The 18,480-nt window shown below is 52.4% G+C and overlaps 1 protein-coding gene across 1 annotated transcript; it reads right to left on the reverse strand.

Moving 5' to 3' along the window:
• Window positions 1-5,788: 5,788 nt before the first annotated feature.
• On the reverse strand, window positions 5,789-18,212 carry LOC141467758 (SRSF protein kinase 3-like). The gene is made up of 12 exons (XM_074152424.1): window positions 18,109-18,212; window positions 15,612-15,752; window positions 15,326-15,434; window positions 14,810-14,897; window positions 12,543-12,630; window positions 12,185-12,291; window positions 9,941-10,103; window positions 8,810-8,895; window positions 8,268-8,375; window positions 7,786-7,855; window positions 7,602-7,694; window positions 5,789-6,327 (listed from the first exon to the last, which is right to left on the reverse strand). The coding sequence occupies exons 2-12, from the start codon at window positions 15,655-15,657 to the stop codon at window positions 6,140-6,142; spliced, it is 1,146 nt and encodes a 381-aa protein (XP_074008525.1). The 5' UTR covers window positions 15,658-15,752; window positions 18,109-18,212; the 3' UTR covers window positions 5,789-6,139.
• Between the last annotated feature and the right edge of the window lie 268 nt (window positions 18,213-18,480).

Genomic DNA, 18,480 nt, shown 5'->3' on the forward strand with positions numbered 1-18,480 from the left:
ATTTGTCACGTAGATCATCCTCCAAGACAAAGAGCATCTTTACTAATTATAGAAGAAAAAAAATTTAAACTAGGAGCAGTTGAAAAACTGTTTCTCAGCATGCTCAGTGGGCATTAGCTGCGATTTCAGCAGCTTAGCAAGTCCCACCCCTGCGTGAGCTCAGCAGGGAGGCCAGGAGCACTGCACATTCTCCCTGCTCAGCAGGGACAGGGGCCGCCACTCGGCTGATTTGCTACGGGAATACTGGAAAATTGCCACAAAAATAGCAAATCCTGTGAAAAAAAAAAAACAAAACAACCCACAAACCACCAAGACAACACACAAACCACCAAAGACCCAAACCCAAGAAACTCCCAGCAACTTCCATAAGGAATTAAGAAAAGAGAAAGAGTGGAAAGAAATCTCAGCTCCCACAGTTTCAAGATGTTGAACTCTTGCTGCATTACAGTCCGAGGCTTTTTCTATGATCAAAATAAGCAAAAGATTTAGGCTAAGACAGATTTATGCCAAACTGCCTCTAACAAGGTAAGTGCAAATTTACTGTGCACTAACTCTTGCCATAAGTTGGTCATAGAAGCCAAAAACTGGCTGTAGAATTTGTAACAGCTTTAACATTCAGAGCTTTTTTTTTTTTTTTTTAATTTGGAAAAGGAAAAAACTAAATAGACAAGTAAAATGCAACAAAGTCTTTATTTTAAAATCAATTAGGAGGTTTAGTTTCATTGGGGCAACTGAGACTTAGTATCTCGCATCCTATTAAACATACATTTAATGCTTTCAACTCAAGTACCGCTACTACATCTTGTATATATAAAAAAAACTTTGCCTGTTGCAACCTTTCTTATATACTGCAAGATTTCAGTTACACATACAAGCAGCACCAGAGTAAGAACACAAATGTGCATCTGTAATAAAGTAATATTGCCATGAGAACAATGATTTTTGAAGTTTCAAACCTCTGAATGCTCATTATGTTCGTTTTACTATTGCCAGAATAGATAGAAACATTTTTATCTCATCACATCATTCAAAACAAGTTTGAAAAGTCTGATCACCCAAAATGGGAGAAAGAATAGACCAGTCAGGCTCATAAATAACATGGCTGGGACACCACACATTTAGTTCTCCCTTGCATGTTTTGCACCTGGAAGTCTGAATTAAGAAATTATTTATTTATTTATTTTTACTTCAGGGAACATCTGGAAAATTTAAATCAGCAGTTGTTGTTGGATTCCCCACCCCCACCCAAAAAAGAGCATAAACTTTTGCACATTCTGAGATGCCAGTTCAATGCCATCTCTTTCCTATAGGTTTTTTCAACTTTGTCCTATTACTTTTAAAAATAAAATCTGGCTGTAACTGAGTCCTCTTTCTAAAAAAGGATATAAACGTACGTGGGATTTCACTGCCTCACCTTGGAGTGGTGAAATCACAGACGACATTAGCTAAGGAATATTACTTTCAGGTCACTTGGGATATGACAGTAAAACGAAAAGCCAGGGCCTTGTCAAAGCAGTGCCAGTTATTCAACAGGATGCGAGGCAGCAGATTAATTCCCCATTATAACACACAGAGAGACTGTAAACAACGTACAGAGCGACTCTAAACAAAGACTAAGGGACCATGAAAATCACTTGCTGTATTTTATTAAACTGAGGAGCTAGTTTTTCATACTCACAAAATTCTAGGTCCATTACTGTTGTCATGTCACTCTGTGCTAGGCAGCAGATACCCCATTCAGCCCCAGTGATGGATGAATTTTAGGTGGGTTAAAAGTTGCTCACCCCACCTTCTGAAACAATTTGTGTGCTACAGACCCTCAAATATAAGAGCTACTTAGAGTTTGGCATCTACCCCAGGACTGTTGCCAGTCAAGCGGATTTAAGGGCATATTTTAATCTCTCTCACATTATTCCGGTCCTGGAATTTTTGCTTCAAGCTCATGGTAATTCTCAGTTTGGTAACTCGGGCCAGGGCAAGGGGCTCCCCATTACAGGTGTTAGTTTACAAAGATGGCAGTTGTTTTCTAACGCTAACGTATTCCCATTTCCCATACTGCATACCTCAACTAACAGTTTCATCTTTAAAAAATGCACTGGAATACACCGATAGCTCCAAGTCAACAATGTAATATCATAGAGACAGCAGCCAGTGCCAAATGGTTAGTTAAGCTGATAAGAAAAGCACTCATTCTTCCTTTAAAAAAAAAAAAAAAGAAAAAAAAGGAAGCTATTGCAGTGAAGTAGACAGAGTGTGGGGATAGGAGCTGGCAGATTCCACAATACAGAGTCACGTCAAAAATGGCCTCCTGCAAACTGTTCCTTCATCAAGCATTTGAGTCAACCAAATGAGAAAAATCTTCCCCATTATTCAGATGAGATTTCACCCCACTATTCCACAGCAGAGCAACATTTTCTATACATTTTAAAATACAAATGCCTAAGAAGCGCAGGGAATAAATTTTACCCTGCAGCAGAGAGGAAACTCCTCTCCCTGCTTTCTGTTTGCAGTCCCAAAGTTGAGCCGGGCCTTTATTTTGACTGTTCCCTGGTCTGTGAATGGAAAATCCCTTCTCAGCACTAGCAGGCTGGTGTCTGCTGCACACACCCACTGCACACAGCAGAAATTCCAGTCAATAAGGCAAGTGGGGCCCAGGCGATGGAAGGGGAGGAAGGAGACATACAAACAATAAGAAAAGCATCTGGCTCTGTTACTGGCTGGAAAGGAGACTGGAGTTCAAAAGAGACACGACTGCAGCCTTCAGTTAACAGGAAGATCATATCAATTCTCGCTGTCCTACTTTTCACACAGACCAAAATATCTGGAAAGGGTAACTCGGGGTTTCCAGCCAACAGTTTAACGCAATTCCATTAACTCAAGAACAGCAATGAAACCCACCTTGTAGGCATTTGTCCCACCTGACCAAAACATATCCCTGCTTCTGCTTTGGACCTGTGGAAATGGCCCAAAAAGTAAAGCCCTTTGCTGAATGTGAGCCAGCCATCTCTCCACCACCACACTAATGGAGGCTGCTCTGCTGTCCTTCCCTGGAGATAGCAGCCAAGTCTACTGAAGCTTCTCTCATAGCAACCAGAGCTCCAGAGCCAACAGCAGCTGCTGTCACTGTCTTCAACGCTTACCCACAGGATCCAGAGCAAAGCAAAGCAACACCCTCCTCCCTGCACCTCTAGAGAAAAAAAAAAAAAAACAAAAAACAAAAAACACACACCCAAACCAAAACCCAGGCGGCTGGCGACAAGATGATTTCCTGGGTCAACCACAAGAAGAAGAAGAAAAAAAAAAAATCCTAGTATTTCCTATACAAGTGAAAAGGGGAATCTCCTATTTCTACTGAAGAAATAGGAAATTCCTTTTCTGGGTTAAGGTTCTGGCAGTAACACCCAGTCAGGGCGAGGGGGAACCATCTGAAATCCACGATGTACCAGCACACCACCGGATACCCAACATCAAGTTTTTTGAGACCCAGCTGCATCCTTCTCACCAGGAGAGATATTTGCCCCCTCGCCCGGGCCCAGCCGTACCCTCAACGCTCCCATGACATCACGGCCAGAGCCCGCAGCAACCACCGCAGCCCTGCAGCACCCCGTGCCCTCCACAGACCCGCGGAACACCCCCCTCCAAAAAACAAAGCCCACCCGGGGGATCCTAGTTTGGGGCAGAGGAGGGTGGAGACAGGGCTGGGAAGGGGCTGTGACACCCCCCACGCCGCTACACCCATTTCCCCGCTTCCCCACGCGGCTTCGCACTTCGCCTCCTTCCCTCCCCGCCCGACCCGGCGGTGAACTCCGGTCACCGGCACCCAAGGACGAGCCGCCGGGCGACAGTGACCTTGCCGGTGCCGCCGGAGAGGAGGCGGCGGAGGGTCGGAGCGGGGCCGGGGGGAGGGGGGGGCAGGCAGGGCGGCCGGGAACCCACCCCACGTCGGCCACGCGTGACGGGCGGGGAAATGCAGGAGGATCCGCGCTGCAGCCCCCGGCGGCGGGAGCGGGGGGTTACGGGGGAAGACGCCGCACGGGCACCATGAGAAAGCAGAAAATGCAGGTCAAACACCGCCTCCCCCGAGGCCCGGAGGGGCCGGCGGCTCGGGGCGGACAGCGGCGGCAGGCAGCGGCGGCACGGAGGAGGCTGCCCCGAGACGGACAACGATCCCCGAGACACCCCCCCCCCCCCCCCGGGACAATAAGGGGGGAAAAGGGAGAGAGGAGGAAACCAGTCTACAACGGAGCTTCTCCGGCCATCGCTCCACCGACAAAGCCCCGCGGCCAGGCCCGTCCTCAGCCCCGGCCCCGCACCGGCTTGCCACCGCCGGCCCCAGCCCGGCCACCGCGGGCGGGAGCGCACCACCGGGACCGCCATGATGGCCCGCACCGCTGTGCCTTGCCGGGCCGGGCCTCCCCCACCGGGTCGGGTCGAGCCGGGCGTCCCGGGCCGCTGCCCCACCGCCGCGGCGGGGCCCTGACGCCCAGGCTCCCGAGGCAGGGTAGGGCGGAGCGCCGGGCCGCGGCCCGCACCAGGAGCCCCCCGCAGCCGCCTCAGCGTTCCCTCCCGCCAGCCCCGCCACCGGGCACACCGGGCCGGTCTCCGCACACACATGCACGCCCGCCCGCCCGCGCCTGCCTACCTGGCCGGCCCGTTCCCCGGGCCCCCGCGCGGCACTAGGCCCGGCTCAGCGCCACGGCGTCTCCTGGGCAGCCGGCGGGAGCAAGCCCTCGGCGGCGGCGCCAGCCCCTCCCCCTGGCAGCAGTAGCGGCGGCTTCTCTCAGGCCGGGCGGAAACGGCACTGGGCGCACGGGGATCCCCGGCGCCGGCGCCAGGGGCGCCCCGGACACGCCCACTCCCGCTACCCGTTGGCTGCCACGCCGCTACACCCCGCCCCGCCGGGAGGCCCGCCGCCGCCATCGCCCCGCCCACCCACGCTTACCATTGGTGGCGTCGCCGTCCGGCCCCGCCCTCTCTCCCGCCTCATTGGGAGCCGCGCCCCCGCCCCGCCGCTCGCCCCACGGTGGTGGTACCCTATTGGTGCGCGGGGCTGCCAGTCGGCCGGCAGGCGGCCGCCAGCGCCGAGGCGGTGCGGGCGGGCGGGCTGCGGCAGCGCCGGCCGGGCCGCGCTACGTGCTGAGGGGCGGGGCTGGCGGCCGCCCCCGCCGAGGCGCCCGCTCTCCGCGGGGTAACTCCCGCGTCGGGACACGTGGCAGAAAGAAGGGGCGGCGCAGGCGGCCGGGATTCCTGGGCGGCAGCCGCCGCTGCGTGGCGCATGCGCGCGTCGGAGGGTGGTGTGTGTGTGAGTGAAGGGGGCGCGGTGTGTGTGTATGTGAAGGGGGCGCCGGGCGCATGCGCGGCGGCGCGGGCGCGGGGCCTGCCACTCGGCACGTCCGCGCCCGCGGGGGGAGGGGGTGGCCGCGGGGCCGGGGTCCCCTCGGGGGGGGGCCGGGAGGGCAGCCCGGCACCCCCCGCCTTCCCCTCAGGCTTGGCGGAGCGTGGGTGCCGCGTCACGGAGCTGCTGTGCTCCGGCGGGCCCTCCTGAGGAGGGGGGGAGGGTGGCGGGGGACGCGCCGGCGCTGCCGCCTTCCGCACCCCCTCAGGGGCCGGGGCCGAGAGGTGCCATTGCAGCGCGGGAGCCCTGAGCTGCTTCTCCGTCCCCAAACAAAGGGGGCTGACGGCGGGGCCGGCTGCAGGAGGCGGGGGGGTGCGGGTGGCCGAGCCCCGCTATGCTGGGCGGGCAAGGAACGGCCCTCCCTGCCCTTGCTCCCCGCTTAACGCAGCCTTCGAGACCGTAGGACGTTAATTACTGCTTCCAGTTAACGCCGCGTGCAGACTAGACGAACTAAAGGGACGTTTTTAAGGAAGGCGAACGGAGCCCGAGTCGGGGAGGAACCGCGGAACCCAGCTGGAGGCGGCTCCCGGGGTCGCTCGGGAGGCTCGAGGAGCCGCCGACGCCTGAGGGGCGGCCCGGCCCCGCCGCCATCTTGTGCGCAACGCCCGCAGCACCACCACCCTCCCCCCCGCTGCCATGGCAGCCGGCCCGGAGCCGCCGACACCGGGGAGGGCGGTCCCGGTCGCTGCGGCGGGGCCCGGGGGACCTCCGGGTCGTCGGTTTCCCCCCTCCCTACGGGACCGGTCACGGGGCGCTGAGCCAGGCGTGCTGCAGGCACTGGGCGGCTGTGGCGCGGCGCTGGGGCGAGTACTGCAGCGCGGGCAGGAGGAAGGCGGTGAAGGGAGTAACCTCGTCTTTTGTCCACTTGTGTCTGTCCGCCAGGATGCTGTGGAGGCTGCGGGGGGAAAGCCTGGAGATCCGCAGAAGAGCGCCTAGCAAAGACAGCGTAAGCACAGTACCTTAATTGCACTTGGAAGGCTGAGAGGCTGCCGCTCCTCACCTTACACAATTCATCCGAAGCATCCTGAAGGATCCCTTCCTTTTTCTTTGAATCTTCCTCTCTGTAAGCTTCACCTGCACAGCCCCTTGCAGGTTTGGTGCTCGGGTGTTTCTCAGAAACATCTTTCCGAGCTAGTGTGTGGAGTCTCCCTGTTGCTGAGTATTTCTTAGATGAGAACATGCCAAGAGCGAATGAAGTGTTCCCAAAACAGCTATGCTGAAGCCATTGCTGCTTGTTCCCTGTGTCTGTCTGCATGCAACCCAGAATGCACCAGGCCATTTGAGTGCCAGAGCTCACAGGACACTAGTGTTTCGTTTGTTTTATGTCTTTTAGTTCCATGGGACCCAGAAGAGTGCCACTACTGACCAAGAAGCTATCCTTGCCCCCAGGAGTACATGGTGTGAATGCAGTGATTCAGGTTAGGGATCTGTGGCCAGGACCGCTTAGTTCACACTGAGAGTGAATATAGAACAAAAACTAGTTTTGACTCATTTTTTTGAGTACCATAGAAGGAGTAAGTTTGAGCAAAGGATGTGAATGTGCAGGGAGGTGCTTGTAGAACTATAGCATGGTGCCAGCACTCAACATTGAGTCAGTTGTGGGGAGGCTGAGGCTGAGTGGCTGGTGAGCATGAAAGCAGATGATAGACTAAATTGCAGAAGGATGGAGTCATGTGATGCCTTGAAGTCAAAGGCAAGGATTTCAAACCTAATGAGTCAAAGGGAAAGGAACTGGGAAGAATAAAACAGAAGAGATGTTACAGTTGGGTCAGAACACTAAATATAGCAGCCACGATGGAAGGATGTGAGTGTCCCATTCCTGATCATCATTGTTCTCAGCCAGTGAACGGGTGAAATCTAGCCAGTTACACACTCTTTTCAGCCTTCCTGCCGTGTAGCTATTTCCTGTCCGTATTTCCATTCTCTCCAGATGCAAAGGAGAAAAAATGGAAATGTTTTCCCTGTTGGGTGTTTGCTGTGACCGTTTTTCAGGATTTTGCATTCATCCCTGGAGCACTCTTGGATTGCAAAGGTAGGCAGGGCAGGAAGTGTTACGGCTCTTCATGAAACCTCCACTTGTGTTCTGTCCCTGCTTGTAGTCTGTGTTATCTGACATAACTCGAGGGGTTTCAGTGTGAGCTCAGTAGGACTGTGTCAGAGATCCACGGTGATTTTGAGAGTAAACTTCCTTACTCCCAATTCTTACCTGGCCTGCTGAAAAATTTTGTTGACTTGTTCCAGGAGAGAGCAATTTGAGGAGGAATTCTTCCCAGGAGTTCAATAATACGAGCAACATGATCTAGACAGAGGGAGGGAAAACACATGTAGGTACAAAGATTGTGACACTTCGGTCAGTGAAATGAAAAAAAAAAAAACTGATGGAGCCCTACCATCATCTCTGGAGAAATATTTCCCAGGTTGAGGATCAAATAGACACTCCCCAGTTGCCATTTCAAATGCCTAGAAATGGAGGAGCATTGTCAATTCACGAACTGACCTGGAGGTTCCCCCCCCTGCTATTCAGGGAAATCTGATAGCACCAATTTCCCTTCCTGTCACACAGAACTGATCCTAAAATACGGACATGTTCATACAATTGATCCATATCATGGCCCCTTTGAAAAGCAGTATGTGCCTGATTCAGTCAAGCCTGTGAGTTAACAGGTGGAGTGTGAATTGCCTTATCACTTAAACTAATTAAGAGTGAATTTTATCAGCAGCATACTTTCAAGGGAAAGTGAAAGTGCAGACAGCCCCTTTCTCCTCAGCAAGGAAGCCTTGCTCCCCATGCAGCAGCTATAGGTGGGTGCAGAGGGGGCACGGTTAGTGTCGGTCCCCTCCCATGCAGGCACAGCATTGTCCCCTGTCCTACCAGGCAGCCGGTGCTCCAGATATCTGCAGGAGTGCCATAGTCTAATCCAAGCAGCACTTCCAGGGCACGGTATGGCTGGGTCTGTATCTCCTTGGAAAAAGGCTTGTACTGGAACAGAAACAAACTCCCTTTGGTTAGTGCCCGTAAACGAGTACCAGCAACCCGTATGTGTGCTCACAAGCTTCCCACGCAGTGAGGAGGACGCCGAGGGGCAGAACTGAATACGTATGTTAAACTCTTTCGCAGGGCATGTTCTCAACCCCGCTGACACCGGGGTGAATTTACTTCCCAACATTTCACACCAAACAGGGTTTTGACTTTCCAATTGTAGGGACTAACTGCAAGCCAAAGAAACATCCAAACGTCTCCGGGAGTGCAGGGCCCAGCTCTGAGCTGGGAGTGCTCAATATAACCCCCCAAAATCAGCATCTCTTCGGCACACTGAAATAACCTGCTGTAAAAGGACAGACATCTGTGGTAGGATGGAAAGAAACACACAGCATCCCGCATCGGCACGGGACTGAGACTTGGAGCACACTCACTGTCCAGCACGCGCTGCCGAGATCTGCAATTTTCACTCCTATGCTCATTAAATCAGATCCTTCCAATCGATTGCCAGGATCACCACCTAGGTGGAAAGGACAGAGAGAAATCGGCTCTTTCCAAACCAACAGGTATTCATCACTCACCACAGGCATGTATGCCTGCCTTTAAAGTTTTTCAACCTAAAAGGTCCTAAAATGCTTTTTTTTCACCACCTCTTTTTTGAGGAAACGGCACTAGCCAGACAAAAAACATCTGTAACGCCTCCTCAGCCTTCAGCAGTCCTGGCTGTCACAGACCTTGGGCACAGCCCGCTTGGCAAGCGCTGTAAAGGTTACATTTTCATGTGACCTCGGAAAAAGGTGATTTTTGCTGTACTGCTTTGCAGTGAGCTGTCATTCTACACCTAATATTGCACCTTTCTGCTCCGAGCGAGATTCGGTCACTAATTTAGCACTTCCCCAATTGTCCCAGAGTTTGAGAGACAAAACGGCACCGTCATGGGAGAAATGATCACAGGAGAACATCAGGCGAGGAAAATATAAAGGGTCTCGCTGCTGGGAAATGAGCTGATCTCTCGAGAAGCTCTCCAGCCCTGTGTCTTGTTCAATATTCACACCATTCTCTGCAAATAAATTATGTCTCAAAAGGCCTTGAAGATCAGCTGTATACGCAAGTCTCCCGCAAACCTCAGAAATACGGGAAATAAAGAGCAGAAGTGTCATACCACTTTCTGATCAAACCACCTTGTATGTAAATCTTTCAGTGGCTGAAGACGCCAGACAAAAGGGGACTATCTGGTACCTACAGCCGTGAGAATGAGCTGTGAGGTTGTGGTGGGGCTGTTAAGAGATGCCTGACGTGTAGTTCTCCTCCGCACAAACCTACCTGCAAGACCACACGTCTGCAGGTGCCTGGAGTAACGTAGGCACTCGGCACGATATTTATATTAAGCGGAGATAGGAGCAGCCTCTCAGCAGCCCAAGCTGGCTGTGCTGTTCCACAGCAGCCATTACAGGATCTTAGGAACTTTTCCTAAGATACCTGTACCTGCTGCCTCTCTGTTTCCCTCCTGGAAATAAACACCGGAGTCCCTTTTCTTGTTAAAAAAACAACCCTGGAGCACTCACCTTGTCCCTTTAGCCTCAAATCTGTTCTCTGGCCACAGTCGAACGCATCGGGCAGAAGCCTTTGGAGGGTTTTGTCACGTCCGTACAGCAAGACGTTCTCTGGTTTGATGTCGGCGTGGATGATGCGGCAGCGCTTGTGCAGGAAGTGCAGCCCTGCCAGCACCTGGGCAAGCAGGCAGCAAGTCACCTCAGCCACCCGAGGGTCCCCATCGCCTCCCCTGTCCCAGCAGAGCACTCCAGCACAGCAAGCTGTGGACTTTCTGGTATTGAAGAAAGGGGGCACTGATGGTAACTATCTGCGATAAACTCCGCATAGTGAGTGCCCTGTACTAAGCTGGAGGTGCAGCCAGCAGAGCAGTGACATTGGTTGGGGTGGCCCTGTGGCAGCGGGCACAAGGGGTCTGGGGAGCCCAGTGGGGAAGGGGCTGTTTGGGGGAGGTGGCAGTGACACGCAGCAGAAGGCAACGTGAAAATACACAAATCCCAGCATGGATGGGCAAGTCCGGGGAGATGGAAAGAGGATGGGGCTACGAGGAAGCATTACAATCACAAAGCTGAACTTTCTCCTGAAAAAACACTCGGATGGCTGTTAAGTCCTCGGACCACCATGCCTTCCTGCTGATTATCATTGGAATGGAAGTTGGGGGCCGGTTATAGAGTGACATGGCACGGGACAGTGTCCCATCGTGCAAGGAGAGAAAAGGAGGTGCAGCAGAACCCCGACAGGAGGAGGGAGAGATGATGAGTGAGTGTGTGTAGAGAGGGCTTAAAAGCAGTGCAGGAGAGCCATGTAGGGAAAGAACGGCTTACGACGGAGCAGGGAGAGTCTGGCCTGTCACAGGGGAGAGATAAACAACACCTACCGGAGAGAAACAGTCGCTATCAGAAATCAATAACAGCGAAAACGCTGCTGGGAGATTTATATATTTTTTTAAACACTCTGGTCAGTCATAAAGGGCTGGCAAATATTCTCTATGTTATCAAATTCTATTCTGGGATGAACACCAGCCTTGGGGAAATACCAACCTTAAATGGTAACTGCGAAACACGGGGAAAGATTTAAACAGCTAAACTGGAATGAATCAGAAGTAAATGCTGCCCCAGTATTTACTGATCTGAAGGGAAAAAAAGATCCTGATATTTTACAATTAAAGCGGATACAGGAATGGATCAAGCAAAAGGCTTGGATGTGAAACGGGGCACAGAGATTAATGCCACTACATTTTTGTGTAACTTATTCAGGTGTTAGTGGAGCTTCTTTAGAGGAAGAAGAGGCTATTCCAGAAAAAGGATGAAGGAGGAAGTGGTTTTCTTTCTTAGTGTCCCTAGAAGGGCACAGGAATCAGGGTAGCAAATCTTCATCTTGGCAAGCGTGCAGACTTCTGATAAATCTCAGCACGAGAGGCAACATGTAATTTTAACTATTCTGAGGCCTCGCTCAGGTTTCCCATTCCTCAGCTATTCCCAGACAACACATAAGAAACTCAGTTTTCACAATCTGTTTGATCGGCACACCACATCCTTAGAGGGGTTGAAGGAAGAGTTGGCTCTGAGCAGGAAAACCTCAACATGGGTGGAGGACCAGTCAACCAAACCTGCAATTTAGAAAGCCCTGGAAAGACATCAGTGCTGAGAGAGACCTCGAGCAGCCTTTGGTGGTACCGTTCAGAAAGCTGCCGTCCCTGCCAGTGCTAGCCATGGCTGAATGCCGAGGCAAATGCCAACAGTCTGGACTTCTCAGGGCAGAGGGAGGGCAGAGATACACGTGGTTTGCCCACAAGAAGCATAACTATAGCAGGCTATTTGTCCCCCGGCTACTCCTGCCAGCAGAAGAACTGCTGGAGCGTTCAATGATTACTGAGATGATGGTGGCACTGGAACACAAGTGCCACCCCTGAATCACTGGTGCAGGTCTGCTGACTCTTCATGGTGGTGGCCCTGACTCCTTCCCAAACCTGATGAGACTGCAGGCTTGGGCAGTAACACACAGTGCCCCTGTATTAATGGGAATGTGATGACTTCCCACTCTGCATTTAAATTAACATTTTCTTTCCTTACACACAAAAGAAATAGTTATTGTTTTCCCCTAAAAAAAGCACGCCTTGCGCGCTCACTCTGTATTATCCCTTTCTTTGCAGATGCAGCCATGGAGTTCATGGCCAATGACCCCAGGATGAAGACTATGGCATGTCCCCCAGCCAACAGTCCCTTGGTGCCCTCACCCAGTTTCAGCTAAGTTCTCACCTGCTGTAAAGACTTCTTCACAAAAGGCAGAGGCAGTCCCTGGGCAGCGTAGTTACCCATCAGACATCGCAGGGAAGGACCCAGCGCCTCAAATACCAAGCATGCATGTGGGAAAGAGTCAGGGATTCACTAACAGAGAGAAGCTGCTAACACCAGCCTTTTACCCTTCACCAGAGCAGCCAAATATCTCCTTGTCTACCCTCCCCCCTCCAGCCACATCCATGTGCCCTGGTCCAACTACTGCCCTCCTCATCCTCCTCATGGGAGCACAGAGGTCAGTTTTACACCATCCTGTAACTCTCCAAGGCAAGCCCAGGCTTTGCTGACCAGAGCTGCAGCACTCTCAGCAGAAGGATATGGAAGCCGTTCTCTCCAATCATTCTGAAGTCGTCTAGCAAACAGACGATATTTTCTCCTGCCTGGTCCTTCTTCTTCATACTGCTCACCTGAGGGGGAGGGTTCCAAGAAAGCTGCAATTAGAGACATATAAACGCACAAGGACATCTTGCACCCATTTTATCCTGTTCTACAGACTTTCTCTTCCACTAGTTAGAACTTCATGAATCCCAGGAAAACAGCATCAGGAAAACCAGGCTCCAAACACACAAGCATAATCTGTTACCAAGGAATGAGTTCCTGTATGTTGTCTAGCTCTTGACCAGGTGGGACCATCACCCTCGCAGTGCCCAAATAACTTAAACCAATCTTGCTAATAGCATCTAACACACTTCCTGCTCTTCAGAGCAGGGTTGGCCCTGTCCTCCAGTAGCAGGCTGGGATATTGCCTTTTAAAACTCACACCTTCCCTTCAGCAATTTCTCGCAAGGGGTTGCAGAGAGGCAGAGACCTTGTGATTGTCTTCGGCCACTCAAAGGCTACCTGTCCTACTGGGATAGAGAGTAGCTTCCATGTCTACAGGAATCCAGCAAAGTAGGTCTCTTTGGGCTGAAAAAGGGTTGGCTGTGGGCAAGTACTGCAGAAATCTGTAAGATATGGAGTGGTGGCAGAGGGCGTGAACAAAATCTTTCGTAACAAAAACCAGGGGCCATCCAACCTAGCACTTGGGATGTTCAAAAACAAAGCAGAGGAGACGGCTCTTCACTCAGCATGTGGGTAATTGATGGCATTTCTTGTCACAGGGGGCTGGGAGTGCTGAAGCCCACGTGAGCTCACAGGAAAGCAGGGCAGGAGTCTTGAAGGTAAATCTACTGAGAATCACTACCCACACAGACATCACCCTTGGCCTAAGAAATCTCCAGCTGGAAACTGCTGTAGGCCAGGGGAGCATTCAGTGGGAGCAGCACACTGTGCTTAGCTTGTCTCTACACCCATCTGGATATCTGCTGCTGGCCCAGGGTGAAACCCCAGTCTGCCCAAGCACGGGTGCTATGGTACCCCACTCTTGCACCAGCACCATATACCTGCTATTGGGAGTTTGCTCTCACAGAGCGCTGATCCTGGTACAGCAATTCATACTTTATTTTTCTTTTCACAGCCATAACTGTCAGGACTTCGGTTCAGGATGTTGTGCAGCTGCCGGATCCACCTGCACCAGTGCCAGGAGGTTTGTGCTGGCACGACAGAGGGGAGCAGCCCTGGAAGCCGGGGAGACCAGATCGCCTCTCCTGGCAGCTCTGCAGGCACCAACCACCCTGTACCAGTGGGAACAGCCCTGGGAACCAGCTGTATTCTGCTGAATGGGAAGGCGTGTCTTTCAGAGAGAATTAGTAATAAATCAAGGGTAAGGCTCAGTCTGTACGCAGGATTATGCTGATGTGTAGAAACGCAGCCCTCTGATTACATTAAATTAGTGCCACTTGGTACTTCCTCTTGCATCACGGAGTCTGGCTCATGTCCCTTTGGATGGGACCTACAGATTTACAGATGCGAAATAAACCTCTCTCAAGCCTGTCGGAGAAAGGCCTCAGAGTAATTTGAAATGCAAAATTTAATGGCTTTTACTCATCTAAAGCTGATGTAACTTTGTATTTAGGCAAACTCGAAGAATTGTAACTACGAGCTTTCTAGAACTAGCAGGTCAAGCCATCTTCAAAGTCAACTAGCCGAGACCCAGACATAGGCACCTAATTACCACAGCCATTAGCAAAGGCAGGAAGAAGTTTTCTGACTTCAGACGTTTATTATATTTTTGCTACATCCTGCATTTTTTTTTCTCAGATATTTTCTTTTTATTTCAGTATCAGTGCTGCGATAGAGCAATGCTCTCTGAACTGGCGACGACACAAATACAGTGGACACACTCCCATCTCTTGCCTAAGAACATTACCACCTTTTTCTGTTGATTATCTGCCTTATCTTTCTGCAGATTCCTCCTATTTACTGGATTTCAGTCTCAGCTGAAATAAAGAGGCTGGCAGGGCAAGCAGGACACAGCCAGCATGTCACAGTATGACAGGAGGAAAGAGAAGGTGCCTATTTCAGAGGCCAGTGCTGAGCCAGGGTTATTTCTACAAATTTGCTAACTTTTGGCATTTTTTTCCTGTTGCTCATCTAGCTCCTCAGACTGAGACCTGAAGGGAGAAGGGACAATGAGGCTGATACCCAGACCTGAACTCAGTTGGCCATCCCCGCGGAGCAAAGCACAGAGCCTCAGAATATACTTACGCAGCGCAGGAGAGCGACCTCATCCTGGGCAGCCTCGGCAAAGCTCTCCCTGCTTTTCAGGACCTTCACAGCTACGTGTTTCTTCCTCCTGAGGAACAAATTAGAGCTGCCAGCCAACACACGCCAGAGTGGCCCTAACCAGCAGCACCTCCCCTTCTCCCTGTCACCCAGCCCTGGGCTCCACGTGTGGGTGCTGCCCTCCTTCAAGCAGCCTTGCCCTTGGTCTGCAGCATGCCAGGCCCGTGAGCATCACTTCTGGTGACATTGCTGGCTTCTGGCAGCACAGCTGCCCCAGGGACTTGCAAGGGACTGGAGAGAAAAAGGCAGAGCATAGACGCTCCAGGGTCTAAACGAGAAGAGCAAATGCAGAGCAAGGGCTGATCCATCCTGTGCTCAGGGGATACCAATGTGCTCAGGGCAAGCAGCTGCGCTCTGCTGCTTCTGTGAGAGGGGCAGGTCCCGTCCAGGAGATCAGCCACCCCTTCCCACCTCCCCGAAAGCTGGTCAGCCCCTCACCTCATGTCCTGGCACAGCCAGACGGTGGCAAAGGCACCACAGCCCAGCTTGCGCAGAGCCTGGTATCGTGTGTTGAACACCTCTCCTTCCCGCACGGGGTGGTGGCCTCCTGCGGGGACCATCACCAAAAGACATTACTGACATCTCTAAATGCTTTTAGACTGAAAGAGCAGCTGAGGACAGCCATCCTCCCAGAGGAATGGCCGGACAGGTCCCAGTGGCCTCTTCTGGCCTGGGAAGAGCCTGGCACAATCTCGGCTCTGGAGCCACACACCTGAGGACTGACCTGTGTGCTGGGCTGCCGGCATCTCCTCCTGCACCTGCTCCTCCATGGCCCAGCGGTGCAGCAGATCCTGGCACGAAGGGACACAAGCAGCGGGGAACCGGATCGTGGGGCACGGGCAGTATGATCTTCAGCCTATTACTCCTTTAAAGAGAGTTGGAGAGCTGCAAGGAGCTGTACCTCTGCTGCATGCTGCGCACATTGAACTGCAGGGCTCCCATTCCCTCTTCTACCCCTGCTCTCCCCTCGCCCCCTCTTCCTTCCCACCTGCTTCATCAGCCCCTGGAGCTGGGCTGTTACAAACATTTTTGGCACTTCACGGAGGCAGGGATTATTTCGAGACTTCAGAAGAGGAAAGCTGGCAGGCTGGGGCTGGGCAGGGATCCTGGTGGTGTGTGGCCAGGCCAGGGCCAGGTGGGAGTCTCAGGTTTCCCTGTGCCTCGTGTGGATTTTCAGGGGCTTAGCAGGGACTGTGGGATCCCCTCCCATGGCTGCAGCCGGGGAAAGCACTCGCTCCCCATCCCTGTCCCAGCTGAGGAGGGGACAAGTCCTGGCTTTTGCTGGCAGGAGAAGCTTCACGCTCCAGATGGGTGCGAAGCAGAACTTGCATTTTGGGAAGTGCAGCGCTACACATCTGTCTGCAGCCCAGTCCTGGGCTGGAATACGGGTTTATCACTGACCGTCCCGTGACGCCCTAGCAAGAGACTGTGCTGGAGGGGGAGGCTGTTCCCAGGGTTTGTTACTATGACAGCCCAGGGTACAAACACAGAGACACTACAGACAGACTGATGCAACTGGTGTCCCCCCGCCTCACAGCACCGGTGTAGAATTGGCTTCAGCACTGGTCACCTGAAATAGCAGCCCAGACCCTGTGTTGTCAATGGAAATATAGACGTAAGCTGCCGTAGCTGGGATACTCCCAGCCCAGCCTTTCATAATTTGGAAATGTCCCTTGCTGTGTGACCGAAGCTTCAGATTAACATGCATTGCCAGAGCTCGTGACAGGTGATAATAATCCCAGTAGACCATTGGCACAGGTAGAAATACTGACCTTTGAATCAGGTTGCTGAAGCTGAGAGCTCGTCTGCACCAGAAGATTTTTCAGAAATAGTTATAGTGAACTGGTGGTGCTGGTGGCAGTGGGAGCTACATGATGGGGAGTTGTTCTGGGGCAGTAACATCTTCCAGGTGTTGAGACAGAAGCATGACTTTCTCAAGAGAGTAAAGTTTCTTTGAACACACTGATGCTCCTCTCCCAGCACAGCAGGCAGAGACGCAGCCTGCCTTTGGGCACCCAGGAAACTCCCAGCATGGTTCTAATTAAGGGTCAGACTGGGCTCAAGACTCTGATTCTGTCAGGGACAACCCAAATTGCCAGAGCCCCTACAGCAGTCTGCAAGGAGCTCAAAATCCCTCCTCCTCCTTGTATTTTTACACCTCTAACCATGGCATTTACACTGTTCAGAATCAGTCTCTTTTAGGCATAAATCTCCGGGATGCTGCATGTCTCTATGGCCACTTTTTTCAGCAAATACTTACTAATGTTTTAGCTATGAAATCAAAATTTTCCTTATTTGTGCACAGACCGAGCATATCAGCAAGTTCACAAGCTCCTGCACCACCAGAATCTACCCAAGCCCTTGTCACTCCCATCTTTAGGACATCGGGGGCTGATCTGAGAGCCGGGCAATGGCCTTAAAGATTTTATTATGTTGCTCTCTATTCACCTGCCAAAGGAAAACTCAAGAGGGTGTGGAGATGGGAGTTCATCAGCATCTTCCCTAGGTGGATTGTTATAGCAACAGGAGACTTTGGTGGGAAAGCAGCACCCAAAGACAGATGAGAGTGTAAAAGATCCTCACACTAGTGCTGATGGAGCTCTTGGGCAGCAAAATGGGCTTTGGTGTCCTTCTTGCTGTGAGGCGAGGCAGGTCCATCCCTAGGCATGTGGGACTTTACCCCCATCCAGCACAGATGGATGCACTGGCAAAGGATGCGGAGCGTTGCTATGCAACTTGGTATAGGAGGGCGAAACGTACTTTTCTAAGCTGTGATAAAGGACAGTCAGTGCTTTAAAGTCCTTCATCCCTTGACATCTTTACGTTAAAACCAGCTATTATTCAAAGCTACGTTGTGCAGAAACTACTGACTTGCTGCAAGCCTGGACCAGGTCTGAGAACTTGAGCCCAAAACCACACTGGTCCTGCCTGATCTGTGAGAGTCACAGGAGGCAGCGGTGCTTCACCTCTGGCCTGAACAATTCCACCTGACCTGCTTGGAATGGTGTACAGAGCTGCCCACCACCAGTTACGCCTTATAGTGCCTGGACCTCTGGAGTCACAGAGCTCACCAGAGCAATACACACCTTCCTCTTCCACATGAACACAGACCTGGCAAGCCCTTGCTGAGCGCAGCATCCCTGCAAGTTGCAACATGCAGTGGAAAAGCAGCCCCGTTGGTGCGCGGGGCTCCGAGCCCCAGGGACCCTGTGCAGACTTACCGTGCAGCAGCTCGCAGGCCTGGCACGCTGCTCCATTTGTCATCTGGCTCATTCTCGAGCTCCCCAAAGTGAGATACCAGCTGGTCCTTCTCTCCTTTTAATCTGTGCTGCCCGGGAGGGGTGTCCTTGAGCAGACCAAACTCTTCTGCATCGTTGGATGGACGTGGAGAGAGGAGCAGGGCAGGGTATCGGATCACAGCACTGCTTCTGGGAACAACCTTGGCTTTGGGATAGCAGGAGACCTAGGACAGCTGCGGTGGATTCACTTTACAGCTGGCCTCTCCCTGCCTCCCCCCGGCTTCCCTGCCAGCAGGTCTGTCAGCCTGCTGCGGCTCCACAGTCTCCACAGCAACTATTTATAGAGGGAAATTC

Source organism: Numenius arquata, chromosome 8, assembly GCF_964106895.1.
Source record: "Numenius arquata chromosome 8, bNumArq3.hap1.1, whole genome shotgun sequence".
Lineage (NCBI taxonomy): Eukaryota > Metazoa > Chordata > Aves > Charadriiformes > Scolopacidae > Numenius > Numenius arquata.

Coding starts and splice junctions, on each gene's coding strand:
- LOC141467758 (XM_074152424.1), bottom strand. CDS start 15,657: ATGGAGGAGCAGGTGCAGGAGGAGATGCCGGCAGCCCAGCACACAG. Junction 15,435..15,611: donor GCCGGCAGCCCAGCACACAG/GTCAGTCCTCAG, acceptor TGGTCCCCGCAG/GAGGCCACCACCCCGTGCGG. Junction 14,898..15,325: donor TGGCTGTGCCAGGACATGAG/GTGAGGGGCTGA, acceptor TTTGTTCCTCAG/GAGGAAGAAACACGTAGCTG.